This window comes from Capricornis sumatraensis, chromosome 20 (genome assembly GCF_032405125.1).
Source record: "Capricornis sumatraensis isolate serow.1 chromosome 20, serow.2, whole genome shotgun sequence".
Taxonomy (NCBI): Eukaryota; Metazoa; Chordata; class Mammalia; order Artiodactyla; family Bovidae; genus Capricornis; species Capricornis sumatraensis.
The window spans coordinates 60,786,412-60,808,212 of NC_091088.1; the positions used below are offsets into that span (position 1 = coordinate 60,786,412).

General features: G+C 50.2%; 1 protein-coding gene across 1 annotated transcript; it reads left to right on the forward strand.

The window, feature by feature from the left end:
• Nucleotides 1-386: 386 nt before the first annotated feature.
• NUCB1 (nucleobindin 1) lies at nucleotides 387-16,320 on the forward strand. Its single transcript, XM_068991987.1, has 13 exons — nucleotides 387-479; nucleotides 864-1,000; nucleotides 4,132-4,239; nucleotides 5,428-5,560; nucleotides 6,705-6,808; nucleotides 9,158-9,343; nucleotides 9,609-9,699; nucleotides 13,510-13,568; nucleotides 13,857-13,949; nucleotides 14,041-14,133; nucleotides 14,407-14,577; nucleotides 15,022-15,118; nucleotides 15,233-16,320. The coding sequence occupies exons 2-13, from the start codon at nucleotides 875-877 to the stop codon at nucleotides 15,343-15,345; spliced, it is 1,374 nt and encodes a 457-aa protein (XP_068848088.1). The 5' UTR covers nucleotides 387-479; nucleotides 864-874; the 3' UTR covers nucleotides 15,346-16,320.
• Nucleotides 16,321-21,801: the final 5,481 nt, after the last annotated feature.

Consider the following 21,801-nt stretch of genomic DNA (forward strand, 5'->3'; position numbering starts at 1 on the left):
GGGGCCTCGTCGCAAGCTCTTTTCTTTGTTACATAAGAAACTTATAATGTGACCTGTGCCAACTACTATCGATCTGTAATTTACAGCCACGTCTAGGCGAGAAAATAAATGAGAAAACTACAACTCCCATGAGCCAAAGAGGCCAAGATGCCCGCGGAAGTAGACTCATTTTTCCCCGGTCCGAAAGGGAGTTGTAGTTCTCTTTGAAAGTCTCCGTTCTTTCTCCTAAAAAGCAGGCTATGTGGCGTCAAAAGGTAGGGCTTCCAAAAAAGGAGGCTAGGCTTTCGAGAAAAGGCCAGCGACTTCGACAAGGGGCGGAGCCGCTGGACAGAGTCCCGAGGAACCTGGAGCCAGCGTGGACCAATCAGGCTGCTGAGATCGGATCCTCTGCGGGGAAGTGGGCGTGGCCTAGGGGGGAAAACACCAAGAAAGCTCCGGAGGTCCTATGCCAGGAAGACGCCCTCTGCGGTGAAGGAGAGGTAAGGGGCTGGAGGGGTCCTAGACTCTTCGGTCCTGGGAAGAAGGGAGGCGGGGGACCGGAGGGCTGGAAAACTCGATCTCGGGGGAGGACCCCGGTACCTCTAGGTCCTGGGAGAAAAGGAGGCTTGGGGCCTCGACCTTTGGGTTTAGGGAAAGAGGGGGTCGAGACCCTGGATTCCCGAGTGTAAGCGAAGAGGATGCTGGAAGCCAGGACTCCTGGGTCTGAGGAAGGAAAGGCTCAGACTCCTAGGTCCGGATAACTAAACGCTTTGAATCTTGATTCTTGGAAGGGGGCGGGGAGCGGCGCTGGAAGTCCAGACTCCTGGGTCCAGGGGGAGGAGGAGTCTTGGGACAGACATATTCCACCTCTCCGCCCCCAACAGACCACGCCGCCATGCCTCCCTCTGGGCCCCGTGCAGCCCTCTTCCTCCTGCCATCTCTACTGCTGCTGCGCGCTGTTCTGGCCGTGCCCCTGGAGCGGGGGACGCCCAAGGAGGAGAATCCCGCGACCGAGAGCCCTGTGAGTGGCCCTGCCCTGCTTGCCAGCCATGTGTTTGCAGTGGCACTACAGTTCCCGCTCCCCCGTTGCCGCTGGGTGGCTACGGATGTGGCTTGGAGTTTGCCTGCCATTCTTTGCAGTCCCAGGGCTTTGACGTGGTGAAAAACTTGAGGGCGTGTGTGTGTGTGTGTCTGTCAGATTTTAAGTCTCTCTCTGACTATAAGGTATGGGGAATCAGGTCAGATTTTAGATAGAAAATCTGCATCCCGCCCCCGGGCCCCTGCCCCCCACCCCACACACACCTAAATCTCTTTGCTCCTTTAAGACGCCCTCCCCTCAAGAAGGAAGCTGGGGGGGGGGGGGACAAAAAACTACATTTCCCAGTAGCACGCTGAGCTGGTGATGTTAGCTAACTAGGGTGTTCTCACTTCAGGGAGCTCATGGGAGTTGTAGTTTAAAGTATGATGGGCATGGGGCATGGAAAATGCTCATTTATTCCAGTGTGTGTCTATCAAACACTATGAAACCTATGGTCTTAGGGAATTTGGAATTTTAAAAGATCCTCAAGTGCCCTGATTCATGGCCCGAATCCTACAGCTTTCACTAGGAATGGACATGTTGCTGTCTCTGGAACAGATCATTCCGAGTTCCTGTGTGTGGTGTGGCAGGTCCCCACCCAGCAGCTGAGACCTTTGCCCCATGAATTCTCTGCAGACACAGAAGTGCAGCTTGAGTTCCCTTTCCCTTAGTTCATTTAGAGCAAGCCCCCTGCCCTCGAAGACCAGCCTAGCTCACTAGAAAAGGCTGGGGCTGCTAAGAGTGGACCACCAGCAGTGATGGTCAAAGAGGAAGGAGGGATCATTTGAACTGAGATCTGGAGTGCCAGGAAGAATATCCCAGGCAGAATGAACAGCCAGGGCAACGGCTGTATGGTGGAGGAGAGCAGAGAGTAGAAGGACATAGAGGAGGCCAGTGTGGCTTGAGACAGAGTGAGAGAAGGGGAGACGAAGTCAGAGACGGGCTGGAGCTAATCACACGGGGCCTTGTGGACCATGGTGGAGACTTTATTCTGAGGTGAATAGAAGGTTATAAATGGCAGTGACATCAGCCATAATAGCACTGACAGCTCCTGCTAAGTGCTGAAGGCAAAAAGAGAAGGGGGCAGCAGAGGATGAGATGATTAGATAGCATCACTGACTCAACGAACATGAGTTTGAGCAAACTCCAGGAGATAGTGAAGGACAGAGAAGCCTGGCATGCTGCAGTCCATGGGATCGCAAAGAGTCAGACAGGACTGAGCAACTGAGCAACAGATAAGCTCTGAGTTAAATATTTAGCAATATTAACTCCTCTAATCCTCATAACAGCCCCTATGAGGTAGGTATTCCTTAACCTTACTTTACAGGTGAGGAAACTGAGCCACAGAGTTAAGTATCTTGACCAAGAACTAAGGTTGCAAGACTTGGCAAATAAAGGATGCTCAGTTAAAACTGAATTTCAGATACACAATGAATAATTCTTAATATAAACGTCCTCCATGCAGTAACCATATTCTGAAAGTTATTTGTTGTTTTAGCTGAAACTGAAATTTAAGTAGGTATCCTACCAGTCCTGCTAGTCATTACATAGCTAGTCATTGGCAGATTCGGGATTTAGCCTACTCTGTTTGGTTGAATGATGGCCCCCAAAGATGTCCGTGCCCAGAATCTGTCGATATATGGCAGAAGAGTGTTTGGAGGTGTGATTGAGTTAGGTGGAGAAGTAATCCTGTATTGTTTGTTTTGTTTACAGAGTATGACTTTACTTTTATGAAACAAAAAAAAAACCCTTGCATCTGAATATATGTCTAGTTGCTGGCATACACAGGGGTGTATCCGTGTGCAAAAAGAGTTGCAAAAACATCCCATGCTGCAAACTTTGTTTTTCTCCTTGACACTTTTCACTTTCTTTTTCACAGTTCTGTATACTGTAGTATTTTGTTGTTGAGTCGCTAAGTCCTGTCCGACTCCTTGAGACCCCACAGACTGGAGCCCGCCAGGCTCTTCTGTCTGTGGGATTTCCCAGGCAAGGATACTGGAGTGGGTTGGCTATTTCCTTCTCTATGTCCTGTACTGTTCAGATGGGCCCAGTGTAACCACAAGGGTCCCCTAGAAGAGTGAGGCAAAAAGGTCAGTGTCAGAGACGATGTGATGATGTAAGCAGAGGTCAGAGTGAGGCAAGGCCATAAGCCAAGGAATATAGGCAGCCTCTAGACGCTGGAAAAAGCGAGGAAGCAGAGTGTTCCCTCAAGTCTTCAGAATAACCCCAGTCCTGCTGAACCAGTTTGGACTTGTGACTTCCAGAACTCTGTAAGGGAATAAATTTTTACAGCTCTAAGTCGCTTAGTTTGTGATATTTGTTAGAGCAGCAATAGGAAGCTATTACACCCATAGCTGGGCAATCTCTTCCCATTTATTTTCCTCAACACGTGTAATGATTGCTATGGTAGACTGAGTGTCTTCTAAAGCCCTACTATGTGTCAGGCTTTTTATCTCATCACTTTTCACCACAGTTCTGAGAAGTAGGGAATTTTATTGTCTGTGGAAGAATGAGACCCTGGAAAAGAAAAGGGACTGAGCTAAGACTAGGAGCTCGGGAATTTTTGTCAGTCTTTTTTTTTTGGCCTTGCCATGAGGCATGTGGGATCTTAGTTCCCCGACCAAGGACTGAGCCTGCGCGTCCTGCGTTGAAAGTGCAAAGTCTTAACCACTGGACCATGAGGGAAGTTCTGATTTTTGTCTGTCTTGTTCACTGGCTGTGTTCTCTTGAACAGTGCCTGGGAAATGGTAGGGGCTGGGTGAATGGTTATTGAATGAATGTTTCACTGCTTGCCAATAAATTGCAGTATGTCCACTCTGGGGGCAGTTTGGGGCTTGGTGTTTACCCATGTGATTTTAATTTCATCTCCAGCACAGACAGACCTAAGAGGAGGTGAGAGCTGAGGCCCATAGTATCGGGTAATTTGTCGGGGATTACAGAGCAACCGAGGTCACTGGCTCCAGCGCCTGTGTCGCATGGGGTAGATCTCCTGCTCAGGGTTGTGGGCTGGTCTCTGGGTCCTATCTGCAGGGGGACCAGGGCTGGCACTGCCATGTTCATCTTTGTTGCCCCAGGACACAGGCCTGTACTATCACCGGTACCTCCAGGAAGTCATCAATGTGCTGGAGACTGATGGGCACTTCCGGGAAAAGCTGCAGGCCGCCAATGCCGAGGACATCAAGGTGCGCTGTGGCTGGGTGCGAGCGCGCTGGGCGCGGATGAGGAGATGCGTGCTCAGAGGGCAGAGTCTGAGCCTGGGGAAGAAGTCACTTCTCCAGGTTGCACAGCTGAGAAAGGATCGGGGGCGGGGGAGACAGAATGTGTGGTTAAGCGTGGATATGGGTGGCCCATGGCTTCTAGTATCAGCTCTACCAGCTGTGTGGCCTCCCTGCGCTGTGCCTCAGTTTTCCCATCTGTAAAGTGGAGCGATGATAGGACTGTCTGACATGTAAAGGATGTGGACCTGCACAGTGGCTGTCAGTCTGCACCCTGCAAGGGCTGGTTCTGTGAGTTCTCAGCAAAGTGCTGTCCACACAGGAAGAATTCAAAACACAGGAGATGCTGTCATCACACACATCTCCTCTAACTCTCACCTTAAGCCTCCAGAGGAGCTGGGATTCTCCCCATTTTACAGAGGCGGACCCTGAGGTCCTGGTAGAAGTGTTCGTCCTTCCAGGAGGCCTGGGTCTCAACCCCTGGACTGACTGAGCCCTGAGCCCATATCCTGCCCCATCCCCTAAGCAGAGTCTCTTGAGAAGAATGCTCATTCACACACACACACACTCACACACACACACGACTGCCTGCCTCGCTCCTCTGCCCTACCTCAAACTCCTTGACCCAGGACTGATGAGGAGGGCAGCCCTGCTCCCCGCAAACCTCCCAGCATTCCTGGGGTTCTCATCTGTCCCCACTCACCTGGACCCCCCAACAATGGATGGGTGGAACCAGAGATCAATGAGCCCAGCCCGTCCCGCTGCCTAGCCAGAGAAACAGCAGCCGTAGAGCCTGTTCAAGGTCATACAAGTGGGAAATAACGTCAGAAACGCGGCCACGTAGGCAGGCGGGTTCTGGAGTGGTATGGTGCTGGGTTCCAATCCCAGCCCCTCCCCTCACGCTCTTCTGAGCAAGTGTACGCACCCCTCTGTGCCTTCCCCTCCGCCCCCCCCCCCCCCCCCCCGCCGAAAAAGACAGACTCACGCAGCACTTTCTCTGTTTCAGGGGCGGGAGTGGGGGTTGTCGTGTGAATCAGCCTTCGCTAAATGTCGATCCTGTCTTGGGGGCTCTGGGGCACCCCAGGAAGGCATCAGAAAGCTTGCAGAAGGCTCCAGAGAAGGCGGCTTGACAGGTGTCCCCTCTCTCCTGGGCAGAGTGGGAAGCTGAGCCGGGAGCTGGACTTCGTCAGCCACCACGTCCGTACCAAGCTGGACGAGCTCAAGCGGCAGGAGGTGTCTAGGCTGAGGATGCTGCTCAAGGCCAAGATGGACGCCCAGCAGGAGCCCAGTGAGCACGGGACGGTGGGCGGGGTCCGAGGGGCGGTGGGCGGGGTCCGAGGGGCGGTGGGCGGGGTCCGAGGGGCGGTGGGCGGGGCCGGCGGCCTCTCTCCCCGGTATCTAGGTGATTTGGGCAGGGGGCGCCTCCGGGGCCACCTTCTCACCACCTTTGTAAAATCTGTGTAGAAGATTGATAAAATTTTCTTCCTAGCACAATGTACTAAAAAAATCTTTTTTTAAATTTATTTATTTGGCTGTGCTGGGTCTTCTTTGCTGGGCAGACCACCAATGAAAGAGCAAGGGCTACTCTTTGGTTGCCGTGCAGAGGCTTCTCTTGTGGTGGAGCACGGGCTCCAGGCGCAGTGGGCTTCTGTAGTTGAGGCTCCCCGGCTCTAGAACACAGGCTAGATAGTTGGCAGCAGTCAGGCTCAGTTGCTCCAAGGCATGCGAGATCTTCCCAGACCGGGGATTGAACCTGTGTCTCCTGCATTAGCAGGCATATCCTTCACCACTGAACCACCAGGGAGTCCCCCAGATTTTCCATTTTTATAAGGATTCCTGTCATATGGGATTAGGTCTCACCCTCATGACCTCATTTTAACTTGATCACCTCTGTAAAACCCTGTCTCCAAATAAGTTCTGTGATACTGGGGGTCAGGACATCAACCTCTGTGTGAATGTGGGGGCAAGACAGTTCAACCCATAAGGAGGTTGAGTATCATGTGCTCTGAAGCCCAACTAATCTTCATTCTGCCTCTTCTTAAATGGTGACTTAGATGTTCCTTCCCCTCTCTGAGCCTGTTTCCACAACCATAAAGTGAGATAATTGCAGAACCTATGTGAGACTTTTGTGAAAAGTAAATGCATTCATATATTTAATGTGTTTAGGGAGCAAGGCCTGGCATATAGTATGTATTTGACACATGTTGGTTATTATCATTTTCAGCATCAGACTCAGTTGTGTTCATTGCCTCCCCCAGGAAGTCCTCCCTGATTGCTCCAGGCCCATTCATGCTGTCCTCTGTGACATCCTTCCATGCCCTCTGTGACCTCCTTTACAGCACATCCAGCCCATCCAGTCCAGGATAGGGATTTTGGAAGAAGGAACATTCCATGAGTTCATGCTTTTCCCCCTCATCTTCCCTCTCATCCAGACATACAGTTGGATCACTTGAACCTCCTGAAGCAGTTTGAACACCTGGACCCTCAGAATCAGCACACATTCGAGGCCCGGGACCTAGAGCTGTTGATCCAGACGGTAACTTGCAGGGGACCTGAAGGCAGAGGACTGCCCTCAGAGGGAGAAGGGGATGGAGCCCAGGACTGAGCCTGCTCACCCCTGTCTGGTGTTCTCTCAGGCCAGCAGGCTGCAGAGAGCTGGTTGTGCCTAAACGCCTTCCCCAGATTCTCTATAGGAAAGCAGAGTTGGGGGGTGGGGGGAGTTGGCCTCACTCACACCTGGATTCAGATCTCTCCCCTATGACTGGGGGGCTGGGATCACCTCTGTGTCCTTATTGGAGGCAAAATAACGGCCCCTTGAAAGACGGTACCTGTTCACTATATGACCTAATGTGGCAAAGTGGCCTGTGCATATGTGATTAAGTTGAGGATCTTGAGATGGGGGATGAGCCTGAGTTATCCCATTGGGCCCTTAGTGTCATCAAAAGGGTCCTTATAGGGTTCTCTGGCACCGTAGTGTTAGGATTCCAGGCTTTCACTGTAATGGCCCAGGTTTCATTCCCGGTCAGGGAACTGAGATCCTGCCAAGTGTGTTGCGTGGCAAAGAAAAAAAGAAATTGAATTTACTTCTGGATGTTCCCTGGGGGTCCAGTGGTTAGGATTCTGAGCTTTCGCGGCTGAGGGTACAGGTTCATTTCCCTGATACGGCAGCCAAGAAAAAAAAGTCTTTGTAAAAGCTGGAAAGGGCAAAGAGGATTCTCTCCTTGAATCTCCGGAGGGAGCACGGCTTTGCCAGCACTGTAATTGCAGCCCACTGAACTAATTTCAGACTCCAGCCTCCATACTGTAAGATGATAAGTGTGTGTTTTTTAAGCCACAAAATTGACGGTCATTTGTTAGACCAGCCCAGCAACTAAATAGTCCTCATGTGAGAAGTGGGATCCACACCCGTGCCTCGTGTGCAAAGCCAAGTGTGGGGCTGGGGAGTGGCCAGGGATACTCAGGCCTGCCTCCGCCTCTGCCTCTCCCTGGCTCACAGCCCTGGTGTAGCTGCCCAGCACCCCCTGGACAGAACCCACTCCCTTCCTCCTAGCCTGAACCTGAGCCTGCTTTCCTGGCTGACTGGAGCGCCATCTAGTGGCTATAAAGATAATAGCAGTCATTTGATTGGGTCCATGCCTGACCTCTGTCCCTGAGGGATGTTTCTGCCACTTCTTTTCCAAAACATTCTGGAAACTCTCTGCTTTCCTCCAGCCCCACTGTCATTCTCCTGGTCTCAACCCCTATCATACTGAGAAATAGGCTTGCTTCTGCCTTTCACGCATGCCAGCAGGGTTTCTCGGCACTTTTGGCATTTGGGGCTGAATAATTTGTTGTGGGGCTGTTTGTGCATTGTGTGGTGTTTAGCAGCATCCCTGGCCTCTACCCACTAGATGCCAATAGACCTCCCCCAGCTATGACCAACAATATCTGCAGACACTGACAGCTGTCCCCTGGGGACCGCAGTCAGCCCAGGTTGAGAACCTCTGTCTGCTCCCCACACAACAGCTGTATTGGCTTTCTACTGCTTCCATATAACAAATTACCACAGACTCATGGCTTAAAACAACACAAAGGTTCTCTCACAGTTCTGGAGGACGGAAGTCCAAAATCAGTATCACTGGGCCAAAACCAAAGTTTCTTTAGAGGCATCTGCTCCTTTGTACTTCTAGCTGCTGGGGGTTGCCAGCATTCCTTGGCTTGCAGACACCTCACTCCAGTCTCTACTCCTACCATCACATGGCGTTCTCTCTGTCTCTCTCTGTGTCTTCTCTGTAGACACTAGTCCTTAGAATTAGGGCCCACCCTCATCCAGCAGGACCTCATCTTCCCTAATTAGATCTGCAAAGATCCTATTTCAAAGAAAAGTCACATTCTGCAGTTCTGTTCACATGAATTCTGAGGTGGGGGGGGTGGGATGGGGGGGACCCTGTACCACCCACTATGTATTGTTATCTCCAGTTTCCAGAGGCAGAAACAGAGGCACAGAGAGAATGAGTGACTTGCCCGAGGTCATACAGCGACTGGGACTTGCTCACATAACAGAGCCTAGATTTGAACCCTGGACAGAATAATTAGAACCCTCAGGTTCTTTACCCTCTTAACTGTAGTGCTTTCCAGAGTAAGCCACATCATGAGCTATTCCTTATTATTTATTCCTCCAAGATCTTGAGATTGTGGAGGACTTGAAAGATGAGGACCATCCTCATCTTTTTTTGAGCAAAGAAGGGAGGCTCTGTGTTGTGGGGCAAGAAGTGACGTCAGGACCTAAGACCCAGCACAGGTGGAAGTAGGGGCCAGATTCAGAGCCAAAGGCCTGGCATTCAGAGGCTGGAATTAGGAACTGGGTGTAGAGGTGAGGTGGGAATGACCAGCTGCCTTTCCCCAGGCCACTCGGGACCTGGCCCAGTACGACGCAGCCCATCATGAAGAGTTCAAACGCTACGAAATGCTCAAGGAACATGAGAGACGCCGTTATCTGGAGTCCCTGGGGGAGGAGCAGCGGAAGGAGGCGGAGAGGAAGCTGGAAGAGCAACAGCGCCGGCACCGAGAACACCCCAAAGTTAATGTGCCTGTGAGGACCCCGGTTCATGCCCAGCCCCCACCACGTCCAACTTTCCAAGCTCCACAAGAAAGCAGCTGAAAAACTATAACTCCCAGCAGACCTTGAGGCAGAGCTCCCTTTTAGTGTGCCTAGCTACCTCCAGGGACTGCTGGGAGTTGTAGTTTTTTTGTTTGGGGGTAAGCCATTCGAGGGATGGGGGTAAAGGGTTCTCTCTAGCTTCATCCTGTGGGACCCAGCCTTCTTGCTCATGAGCCCCTGGCTCTCCCTTCCACAGGGCAGCCAAGCCCAGCTGAAGGAGGTGTGGGAGGAACTGGATGGATTGGACCCCAACAGGTTTAACCCCAAGACCTTCTTCATACTGCATGGTAAGGTGGAGAGGGAGTCCAGGACCCAGGCTAACGCTGAGGTCTGACCTGTCTGGGCTGTCTGGGGCCTGAATGCTGGAAAGGGGTCTGTCTCCCTTATGTCATGGGGCTTAAGAAGGCCAAAGAATGCTGAACCCCTCTCCCCTGGTGGTCAGAAAGACCCTGTCACTCCCTGTTGTTGGGGCCAAGATCCTGCATACAAGAGCTGGTCCTTTCTTCTGGGGTACACCAGACTTCTGGGTTGTAAGGACTGATCAGTATCCCTAACAGAGCAAACCAGGCCTGGCTAGGTGTGGACCGCCCCCCTCTACTTCATGGCGGTACAGAAGCCCTGGTCCCCCCTGGGGTCCTATCACTAAGGCGGGGTGTCGGGGGCAGGGGGTGCTAAACTCTAGTCACCAGGCCTCCAGGGAGCCAGGAAGCCCCTTCTGCATGCTAATTCAGGGGCACATTCCCCTTCATTCTCCTCCTGTCTGGAAACATCACCTCTGTGTCCAGCCTCAAATTCCAAAACCTCCAAATGCCAGGTGTTTGACTCTGAATCTGGCCTGTGCTGGGTCTTATATCCTGATGTCATTTTTTTTTTTTTTTTTTTTGGACTGTGCCTTGAGGCCTGCAGAATCTTAGTTCCCTGACCAGGGATTGAACCAGGGGCCGTTGGGAGTGAAAGCGCAGAGTCCTAACCACAGGATGACCAGGGAATCCCCCTGATGTCAGTTCTTGCCGGGCCCCATCAGGTGTGCCCAGGATCCCAACACAAAAGCTATAGCCTGTCACCAGAGCTTAGCAGGGTCTGATTCATTTATTCAACAAATGTTTGCCAAGTGACCTCTTAAGGACTGAGCTTCATGAAGACCCTGTGGATACAGATGTGAACAAAAGAAAGTCTCCCTGCCATCACAGAGCCTGTGACCAGGCAAATACTCTATTTCAGTGAATCAAAGTGACCTTGGAGTGTAAGACACACTTGAATTTTATACAAACTGCCCTTTAAACTGATACACCCTCAGTGATAAGATTCCTCCCAATTTCACGGATAATAAAATATGGGGAGCAAAAAAAGTACATTTTTAGAATTGGTGAAGTTGGTTCTCTAGGAGATGATCAGAGAGTCACATGTACCATGCAAACAAGGATGGCGGAATTTAGGGTCTGCAGTGATGATTTTTAGATAGCTTGGTCTGGAAAGGTGTTTGCTACATCAGCATTGTCCAGCAGAACTTTCTATGCTGATGGAAATGTTCCATGCCTGTTGTCCAATACAGCAGCCACCAGCCCCATGTTGCTTTTTTTTTTTTGCCATAAACACACAGAGTACGGGATCTTAGTTCCCCAACCAGAGACTGAACCTGTGCCCCCTGCAGTAGAAGCACAGAGTCTTAACCACTGGATCACCAGCGAAGTCATTTTTCTTTTTTTAATGAATGACGAAGTTTATTAACCCAGCATCCTTTGTTCTTTTTTTTTAAATTAATTTTTATTGGAGCGTAGTTGATTTACAGTGTTGTGCTAATTTCTGCTGTACAGCAAAGTGACTCAGTTTTAGCCTTTTTTTTTAAGCTTATTTTTTTAAGCTACTTTTCCCACGTAGATCGTTACAGAGTATTGAGTAGAGTTCCCTGTGCCGTACAATAGGTTCTTATTAGTTCCCATGTGTTCCATTAGTTCCCATGTCTATTAATTAAGGACTTGAAATGTGGGTTTTACAACTAAGAAACAGGATAGTGGTGGTTGGGGGGGGGCAGTTAAGTTAAATTTTTAAAATTTTGTAATTGTAGTAAAATACACTTGACATAAAATCTACCATCTTAGTTAGCCATTTTTAAATGTACATTTCAGTAGGGTTAAGTACACTCACATTGTTATGCAAGTGTTTTCATCCTTGCAAAAACTGAAGCTCTATGTTAATCATCAGTTCCGCATGACCTTTTCCCCCAGCCCCTAGTTACTTCTGTTTTCTTTTCTCTATGATTTTTGACTCTTTTATTAACTACTTCATAGAAGTGGAATTGTACAGTATTTGTCTTCTTTGTGACTGGCTTCTTTCACTTAGCGTAATGTCAAGGAAATGAATTTTTCATTGCATGTGATTGTTGCTCATTTAAATTTCATTTGCCCTGTGTAGCTAGCAGCCACTGGATGGCACAGCACAGCTCAAGAGAGATGACATTTGAACCAAGACCTCAGTGAAGTGAGGGGTTGAGTCTCACAGATACGTGTCTAAATTGGGGACACAGCAAACACAGGCAGGGGAGAATGAACTTGGTGGGTTTTCCAAGGTCACTGAAACAGAATGCTGGAAGAGAAGAATGATGAGAAACGGAATTCCCTGGCAATCCAGGGGTTAGGACTCCGAGCTTTTACTGCTGAAGGCACGGGTTCAACCCCTAGTCGGGGAACTAAGATCCCACCTGCTGCGTGGCTCAACCAAAAGAAAAGAATGATAGGAAAGACTGTTGGGGAGATAAGAGCAGTTCTACAGTCAGAGTGAGAAAGCTGGATTTTATTTTATCTTGAGTGAGACACTGAAAAAGGATTTTGAGCAGAGGAACTGACCCCACCTGTCAAGTGGTAACAGGATTCATCTGAGTGCTGGGTGCTGTGTCAAGGACAGGCTGTAGGGGTCGAGGGTCAAAACCAGGATCCAAGTCAGAAGTCATGAGATGCTGATGGAAGCAGGAAAGAGTGATAGGATTCTGGATTCATCTTGAAGGTCAAGCTGGTAGGACTCAGAGATGGACTGGATGAGAACTGCAGTGGAACAAGAGAGTCAAGGGCGACTGAGGTTTTTGGCCTGAGCAACTGGAAGGAATGGGAGAGAAAAGCAAACAAGATTGGGAGCTGGGTCTGTTCACATCAAGTTAAGAGATGTCTGTTAGACATTTAGGTGGTGATGGAGAGTCGGCAGTGGGGTATTCAAGTGTGGAGGCAACTTGTGGATGGCATTAAAAGTGAGGGAAACCCATCTAAGGAAGTCTGGGCCAATTGAACTCTCCTTATGATGGCTAATGTTCTGTGCTGCCCAATATGGCAGCCACTGGCCATTTATGGGTATTGAGTACTTGCCATGTAGCAAGTGGGACTGATAAACTGAAATTTTAATCTTATTTGATACTGATTTAAATTTAAACAGCCCATCTGTTTAGTGGCAACCGTAATAGACAAATCTGAATATTTGATAGGAAAGACGATCCTGACCCCTGGGGTACACCAAAAGTGTAGAGGTCAGGGAGAGGGCAGGGCTGGCTAAGGAAAATAAGGGCAGCTGGAGAGGAGAGAATGATGTTCTGGGAGCCAAAGGCAGAAAGTCAAGTTAAGGTGCAGGCTAAAGACTAACCATTGGATTTGCAAGGTCAGGGTTCCTGGCCACCTCTGTCGGGGCAGTGAGCAAGGCACATACGGCACATTGGCAGGGAGAAGCTTCTCTGGCGATGGGAGTCAGCCCTGGGGTGGTTCTCGGGGAGGTGCCGCTGACACCCCTGGATCCTGGGCAAAGGGGCTGATCCTGTGGCCAGATCACTGGTAGCTAGAGATCAAGTTACTCTGCAAGACAGTGGGCCCACGAATGGTCCCAATGGAGCCTGACCTTCATCTGTTTCATTCTTGAGATCCTGGTTGGGAAAGGGGTGTCCTAGCATCAGGTCTATGGGGGCACTGAAGCCTGAAGGCCACCATCCTAACAACCACCCTGCTGTTGCCCGTCCTCTGAGAACAGACCTCGCATCAGCCAGATCTTCTCTAGCAGATCACTTAGGGACTTCACCCACTCTGTGCTCAGTCCCCCCAGAACCCCTGTTGTCTCTTCTTCAGATATCAACAGCGATGGTGTCCTGGATGAGCAGGAGCTGGAGGCCCTCTTCACCAAGGAGGTGAGTGTCTTGGAGGCCGTGGGTGAAAAGGATGCCTATATCAACCACATGTCCCCTTAGGATCCTCAGGGTCCCCTCAGGTCCCCGTGGATGTGGATTCAGGGGGAAAACTACAACTCCCAGCAGTCCTTGGGGTAAAAAGAGGCTGCCAGGAGTGGCAGGATATCCCAAAGACTGATGGGAGTTGAAGTTTTCTGTGTCTGTGTGTGTGGGTCGGGGTTAGGTTAGCCTGGGAAGGAGCATACCCTGGACCTCTCAGTACATCCTGCCTTTCACTGACCCTTGCAGCTGGAGAAGGTGTACGACCCAAAGAATGAGGACGATGACATGCGGGAGATGGAGGAAGAGCGGCTGCGCATGCGCGAGCATGTGATGAAGAATGTGAGTGGAGGGACCCGGGCAGTGGGTGGGGGTGAGATAAGTAGGTGGAAGGAGGTCCTGCTCCGTTGCTTACCCTTACCTGGCTCCCCAGGTGGACACCAACCAGGACCGCCTCGTGACCCTGGAGGAGTTCCTCGCATCCACGCAGAGGAAGGAGTTCGGGGACACCGGGGAGGGCTGGGAGGTGAGGACACGGGTGACTCTGGGTCCTGACTATCCCTCTCTCACAGACCTAACCCTTCCTTCAGGGTCTCTGGCCACTTCTCTTTCTCTCTGTCCCCCCACCCCCCTGGAACTTCTCTCCCCCCCAACTCTGGCCTTTATCCCCTTTCCCTAGTTCCAGCTTAGGTCTCTCCATCCACACGCCTGGTCCAGGCCTCCCCACCTTCTCTGAACCTCCATCAGCAGGGCCGAGCCTGGAGTCCCCCTGCCGATGGCCCCTGTTCTCACCCTACAGACGGTTGAGATGCACCCTGCCTACACGGAGGAGGAGCTGAGGCGTTTTGAGGAGGAGCTGGCTGCCCGGGAGGCAGAGCTCAATGCCAAGGCTCAGCGCCTCAGCCAGGAAACCGAGGCTCTGGGGCGTTCCCAGGGCCGCCTGGAGGCCCAGAAGAGAGAGCTGCAGCAGGTGACTGGCCAGGGAAATGGATCCATCCTCTAATTCCCTGGTGGCCTTTGTCCTAGTGTGTCCACAAGTGGGGAAGGCCTGCAGCCACTATGTTAATCACCGGTAGATCCATGGGTGGCAGTTGCCACCATCTTGAGTGAGGGCAGACATTGTTCTTATCCCTGGCTGCTGTGCAGCTGCCATGTTGGATAAGGGCAGTGAGGTTGTAAGCAGGAAAGGAGGGGAAGGCCAAAGAGGGAGGAGGAGGCTTCCCTGTCCAAAGGTGTGACTCAAGCCATGACAGGTGAGGGAGAACTGGATCTTTAACTAGTATTAAGCCCAACTCTCAATGAAAGAGAAAAACTGAGGGCCCTGAGAAAGGACTGGTCCATGACCACACAGCAGGTTGCCATGGAGACTCAGCATCCTACCATCTTGCCTCTGTGATCTCCCCCACCCCTGCAGGCTGTTCTGCAAATGGAACAGAGGAAACAGCAGCAGCAAAGCCACAACAACCCAGCCCCCGGCCCCGAGGGACAGCTCAAGTTCCACCCGGACACAGGTGCTGGCCCCTTGGGCCCAGGGCCCAGGGAGGGAGCTGGGGGCCCAGACTTCCGGGTCTGAGGGAGGAGGGACTGCTATGTCTAGCCCTGCCATGTTCTCCCTCCGTTTTCAGATGATGCACCCGTCCCAGCTCCAGCCGGTGACCAGAAGGATGTGGTTGCTTCAGAAAAGAAGGTCCCAGAACACACCCCTGAGCCTCCGCAGCTGGATTCACAGCACCTGTGATCATTCCAGGATCCCAGCACTCAGGGTTCCTCCCAAGGCTGATGGGAGTGGGGGTGGAGTGTCACAATCAACCTCCTCTGGGGACCCCGCCACACCTGTGGCCTCCTGGGGGAGGGGGAACAGGCTGGCTGTTTCCTTCTCATACTGCTGCCCGGCCCCGTATCTGCCGCCTCAGCCGCCACAGTCTTCCAGTCTGTGGTCCCCTCTTTCTGTTCCCCTCCAAGGGACTTGCCTTCTCGTATCCAGTTGAGTGCTCACTGGCCTCAGCTTCACTTAGGGAAGCCCCCTCCCTCCAGGGAGGGTCTGCTCACACCTGCCTTTCTAGTTGGTTTGGCCTTGACCCCCAGGTTGTGGCCACTCCAGCATCCCGCATCCCCACAGCTGCTGGAATCCTGCCTGCTGCTCTGGGCCCAGCTTCCGCTGGTCTGTGGGGCTTCAGTGGCCCCTCAACAGCTTTCTCTACCTTTTGTGGGACTGGCGATGCCTCAAAGACAGTGTCTCCCCCACAGCTGGGCCAAAGAGTCCTCTGCATCGCTGATGAGCTCTGACCCCAGGAGCCCTGACTCTCCTGACCCCTGGTTTCCAGCCATCTCAGCCCCCTGCCTGCTGTCATGGCTCTGAGCCCCTTCCTTCCACAGCCTCAGAAGGATCACAGACCTGACCCCACCCCAGAATTAGGTTCCAGCCCCTCAGCCTTTCTGGCCTTATCTCACAAGGCTCCCTGTCCTGCTCTGTACGCTGGTTCCATCCAAATACACTTTCTGGAACAGATCCATGCCTCTGTTTCTTTGGAAACCCTGTTTCTTCTGAAACTCCACCTGTGCTTCACCTGCCAAAGCCTTCTTCATTAAGAATCAATTCAAGCATCATTTCTAAGAGGCTCCATCGTGGCATCTTTGTCCTGTCCTGATGGGTCTGCTACCTACACACATATGCATACCTTCAGTAGAATCCCTTCAGCCACAAGGACAGAAAACCCAAACCTAGGCTTACACAATAAAGAAAAGTGTATTATCGCCCCAAACAAGAAGTCTCAAAGTAAAGTGACTCCAAAGCCTTCAGGGAACTAGGTTCTCCTATCTGCTAGCCCTGCTCTGATAGGTGTGCATGGAAAGGGGGCGAAAGGTGGGGAAACCTATACTCCTCTTGTACCAAAGTGGCTGCAGCTGCTCTGGATGTCACACCTGTCTGCACTAACAACTGACAGGAAATTGGCAGAGGCTAAAAATCAGCCTCCTGAGCGCACCCAGAGCCTGTTTACCAGCATGTTACTGAGAATGAGACAGCTCTAGTTTAGCATCCACAAAAGGGAAGAAATGTAAAGGAGGCCCCAGTGATAGAAATTATCTGTGAGGGTCATTAACAATATGTATTCTCAGGATTTCTCTGGTGGCCCGGTTGATAAGAATCTGCCTGCCGATGCAGGGGACTCGCGTTTGATCCCTGGTCTGGGAAGATTTCACATGCTGCAGAGCAGCCAAGCCCGAGTACCACAGCTACTGAGCCTGTGCTCTAGGGCCTGTGTGCTGCAGCTACTGAAACCTGTGTGCTCTACAGCCCATACTCCACAAGAAGAGAAGCCACAGCAATGATGAGGCCTCGCACCGCAACAAAGAGGAGCCCCCGATCGCTGCTGCTAAAGAAAGGCCCACACAGCAATGAGGACCCAGGACAAGCAGAATAATTTAAAAACAAAAAAGCAGCACACATTCCCAGATTCTGGAATGTTCAAGGAAGTTTACTGGGAAGATAGATGTGCCGCACCCACACTTCCCTTAGGAACCTCAACAATGACCTTCACAAACTTCAGCCACAGCCTCCCTGCTTCTCTTGGAAAACTGGAAGCTGGGCCTCAGTGACCCAGTCTGGAAACTGGGCTTAAAATGGTAGCCACTTTCCAGCATTCTTTAGAGGATGTAATAAGCATATACATGAGTGGCATCTCTTCTGGCCTGAAATACAAGGTTAGCAAGTAATAGCTGTTATTGGTATTGAGTGGACATGTTTATACAACCAGGGCTTCCCAGGTGGTGCTAGTGGTAAAGAATCCACCTGCCAATGCAGGAGAATCAAGTTCAATCCCTGGGTCAGAAAGATCCCCTGGAGGAGGAAATCCTACCCACTCCCGTGTTCTTGCCTGGAGAATCCCATGGACAGAGAAGCCTGGCAGACTACAGTCCACGGGGCTGCAGAGAGTTGAAAGTGAAAGAGGAGAGTGAAAAAGTTGGCTTAAAGCTCAACATTCAGAAAACGAAGATCATGGCATCTGGTCCCATCACTTCATGGGAAATAGATGGGGAAACAGTGGAAACAGTGTCATTTTATTTTGGGGGGCACCAAAATTACTGCAGATGGTGATTGCAGCCATGAAATTAAAAGACACTTACTCCTTGGAAGAAAAGTTATGACCAACCTAGATAGCATATTGAAAAGCAGAGACATTACTTTGCCGACAAAGGTCCGTCTAGTCAAGGCTATGGTTTATCAAGTGATCATGTATGGATGTGAGAGTTGGACTGTGAAGAAAGCTGAGCACCGAAGAATTGATGCTTTTGAACTGTGCATTGGAGAAGACTCTTGAGAGTCCCTTGGACTGCAAGGAGATCCAACTAGTCCATTCTAAAGGAGATCAGTCCTGGGTGTTCTTTGGAAGGAATGATGCTGAAGCTGAAACTCCAGTACTTTGGCCACCTCATGTGAAGAGCTGACTCATTGGAAAAGACTCTGATGCTGGGAGGGATTGGGGGCAGGAGAAGGAGACAACAGAGGATGAGATGGCTGGATGGCATCACCGACTCGATGGACGTGAGTCTGAGTGAACTCCGGGAGTTGGTGATGGACAGGGAGGCGTGGCGTGCTGCAATTCATGGGGTCGCAAAGAGTCGGACACGACTGAGTGACTGAACTGAACTGAGTACACATATAACTAGGGTCTCTGGGAGCCAGTCTCTGTCTCCCATATCTAAGGAAACCCATTCTAGTCACCCAGGGTACCTTCTACATTTGGTCATTCTTTACCTGCAAGTGTATCCATTTGTTTAAACTCTGTCTCCTCCAATGGATCTAAATTCCAAAAGGAGCATCAAATTCATTGTCTCATACACAGAGTCCCCTGCATACATGGTCAAGAATGGAGTCACCTCTGCCCTGGACCAACACCACCCATCTCTGTCTCCTGTCTGAACTTTCATCCTAGCCCTAAATCAACAGTTATCTTGGCCCTCCGTGTGTAATCTGAAAAGGATCTTTTTGATCCGTGTGTGCAAAGGTTTTACAGTGATGACCGTTTCTTTGGAATGTTCTTTTGCATAGGAGCTGCAGTTCGTGCTGTAGACAGGACTCGGAGTGGATTGAGAGAGGATTTGGGAATCTCAGGGGAGAGACAAAAATGAGGAGCTAGGGATTCCAACTGTGCCTTCACCTCATATTTCGGTCTCTGCCCTCGCTTTGTAGTAACCATGTGATTCTGATGTTTTGACATCTGGGGTCTTGCAGACTCTGGAGGGACTGCCCCTCTCAGAGTTAGGTAGTTGCTAGAGATCATAAACCACTCAGCTGCGAATGACTGTACATTTCCTATGCAGATCAACCCAGACCCCAGCCACCTGCTTTAGGGAGCTTCTACAGTCCTCAGAGTCTGGGACAACAGTTCCCTGCCGTGGTCATGCCAGGACCAGGTCCCAGACAATTCAGACAGCTCCTCCACTGCAGAGTCTGCTGAAATTATTCCAGCTTGCCAGTCCTAAACCTGCTTATCCTGAAGTGCCCATTCCTTCCCACAGAAACCACAAAAGCTCTTGCCCACATTGCTTCCTCATTCCCTGTCTCCTGACCAACCCTGGTACTTCCTCACGTGGCCCTTTGTAGCATGGCATGTCCCCTCCTCTTGTTTTATGGTGGTTTCCTTTTAAATATTTTTTGGCTTCCCTGGTGGAGCCAGTGGTAAAGAATCTACCTGCCAATGCAGGAGAGGCAGGAGACTCGAGTTCAATTCTTGCCTGGAGAATCCCATGGACAAAGGAACCTGGCAGGTTAAAGTCCATGGGTCCACAAAGAGTTGAACACGACTGAGCGACTGAGCGCAAGCAACAAGGACCTACTGTCTACAGGGAGCTATGTTCAGTGTCTCATGAAGTGAAGCGCAGTGAAAGTTGCTATGGACTATACAGTCCATGGAATTCTCTAGACCAGAACACTGCAGTGGGTAGCTGTTCCCTTTTCCAGGGGATCTTCCAACCCCGGGATCGAACCCTGGTCGCCCGCATTGCAGGCAGATTCTTTACCAGCTGAGCCACAAGAGAACCCCCAAAATACTAGAGTGGGTAGCCTATACCTTCTCCAGTGGATCTTCCTGACTCAGGAATTGAACCGGGGTCTCCTGCACTGCAGGCGGGTTCTTTACCAACTGAGTTATCACGGAAGCCCCTCATAATAACCTGTAACAGAAAATTATATATATATATATATGTATATATACACACACATAAATATATATTCACATACACATATATATGTGATTCATTTTGTGGCACACTTGAAAATAACATTGTAAAAAAAAAAGAAAATAACATTGTAAACCCACTAGACTTCAAAAAAAGCTGTTATGAAAAAACAAAACAAAACACAGTCTAAACTCTTCATCATGTACCTCCTCACCTTTTTCGTGAGCTCTGAGCAGCCACCAGAACTCTCATAGTATAAACCCTAATATTACCACTGATGCTGGCTAATTTCTTATAGCAACAGACAGAAACAAATACACAGTAGTTAACAGTCCCACAACACTTAGAATGTAGCAGGTGCTGTCCCAAACACATTATATATTATAAATAAAATTCATTTCATCCTCACAAAAGCCCTGGGAGGTAACATTTGTCACTCCCATTTTACAGATGAGGCAAGACACTTGCCTGATGTCTCACAGCTAGTAAGTGGCAGAGTGGGGACTGGAACCCCAGCAGGCTGGATCCAAAGTTCAGTCTCTGAAGAATGATGAGGGGTTGGTTTGGGTGGAGGGTTGGGGGTTGGCACAGCATGTACACTCAAAAAAATTCCGATGAACAAAAGAGTTAACGTATAAATGCTATTGGTCTCTTCCTAGCACACCACCCACCCAGTCATTGCCTGGCTGACAGTTTCTGTGTGACCTTTAATTTCACAGGTTTTTTTCTAACATTTGAATATGACGCACGTCATCATCTCCTTTCCCCTCTCCTTCACACTTCACCACCTACAGGGTGAGCTCTTTGACCCTTCACAAATGGCCCAATTATTGTCTATAAATGAATTTTTCATGCATCCCCTGTGCTCCAAGCTCTCAGTTCTAACTGGATTCAGCTTTTTTACTGTATGGGTTGTTTCTTCTGTCTGGAAGGCCATCTCTGTTTCTATACCAGGAAAACCTACATCAACATCTTGCAAAATGCAGGACTTCCCAGGTGGTGCGGTCGATGAGAGTCCACTGCCAATGCAGCGGTCACTGGTTCGATCCCTGCTCTGGGAGGATTTCACATGCTGTGGAGCACGTAAGCCCACACGCCACAACTGCTAAAGCCTGCATGCTCCAGGGCCTGAGAGCCACAGCTAACGAGCCTCTGTGCTGCAACTACTGAAGCCTGCGCACCTAGAGCCTGTACTCTGCAACAAGAGAAGCCGCTGCAATGAGAAGCCCGTGAACCACAACTACACAGCAGCCCTCAGTCTCTGCAACTCGAGAAAGCCTGCGTGCAGCAATGAAGTCCCAGCACAGCCAGAAATACGTAAATAAATAAATCCAGTCTTTTCAAAAAACATCTTTTAAATTGCATTTCAATCATGCCCTCATCTGCCCAGGCTTTCCTGGTCTTCAGCTTGGGCTACGAGTGCCCCCAACCTCAGCCTCTATACTGCCCAGTGTTTCCACCATTACGACATGTATCATCCAAGATATGCAAAAAAGCAAAAGTGGTTGTCTGAGGAGGCCTTACAAATAGCTGAGAAAATAAAGAGAAGCAAAAGGCAGAGGAGAAAGGGAAAGATATACCCAAATGAATGCAGAGTTCCAGAGAAATATGACAGATAAGAAAGCTTTCTTAAGTGAACAATGCAAGGAAATAGAGGAAAACAATAGAATGGAAAAGACTAGAGACCTCTTCAAGAAAATTCGAGATACCAAGGGAACATTTCATGCAAAGATGGGCACAATAAAGGACAGAAATGGTATGGACCTAACAGAAGCAGAAGATATTAAGAAGAGGTGGCAAGAATACACAGAAGAACTAAACAAGAAAGTCTTAAGGACTCAGATAAATATGATGGGGTGGTCACTCACCTAGAGCCAGACAGCCTGTAATGTGAAGTCAAGTGGGCCTTAGGAACCATTACTACAAACAAAGCTAGTGGAGGTGATGGAATTCCAGCTGAGCTATTTCAAATACTAAAGGATAATGCTCTTAAAGTCCTACACTCAATATGTCA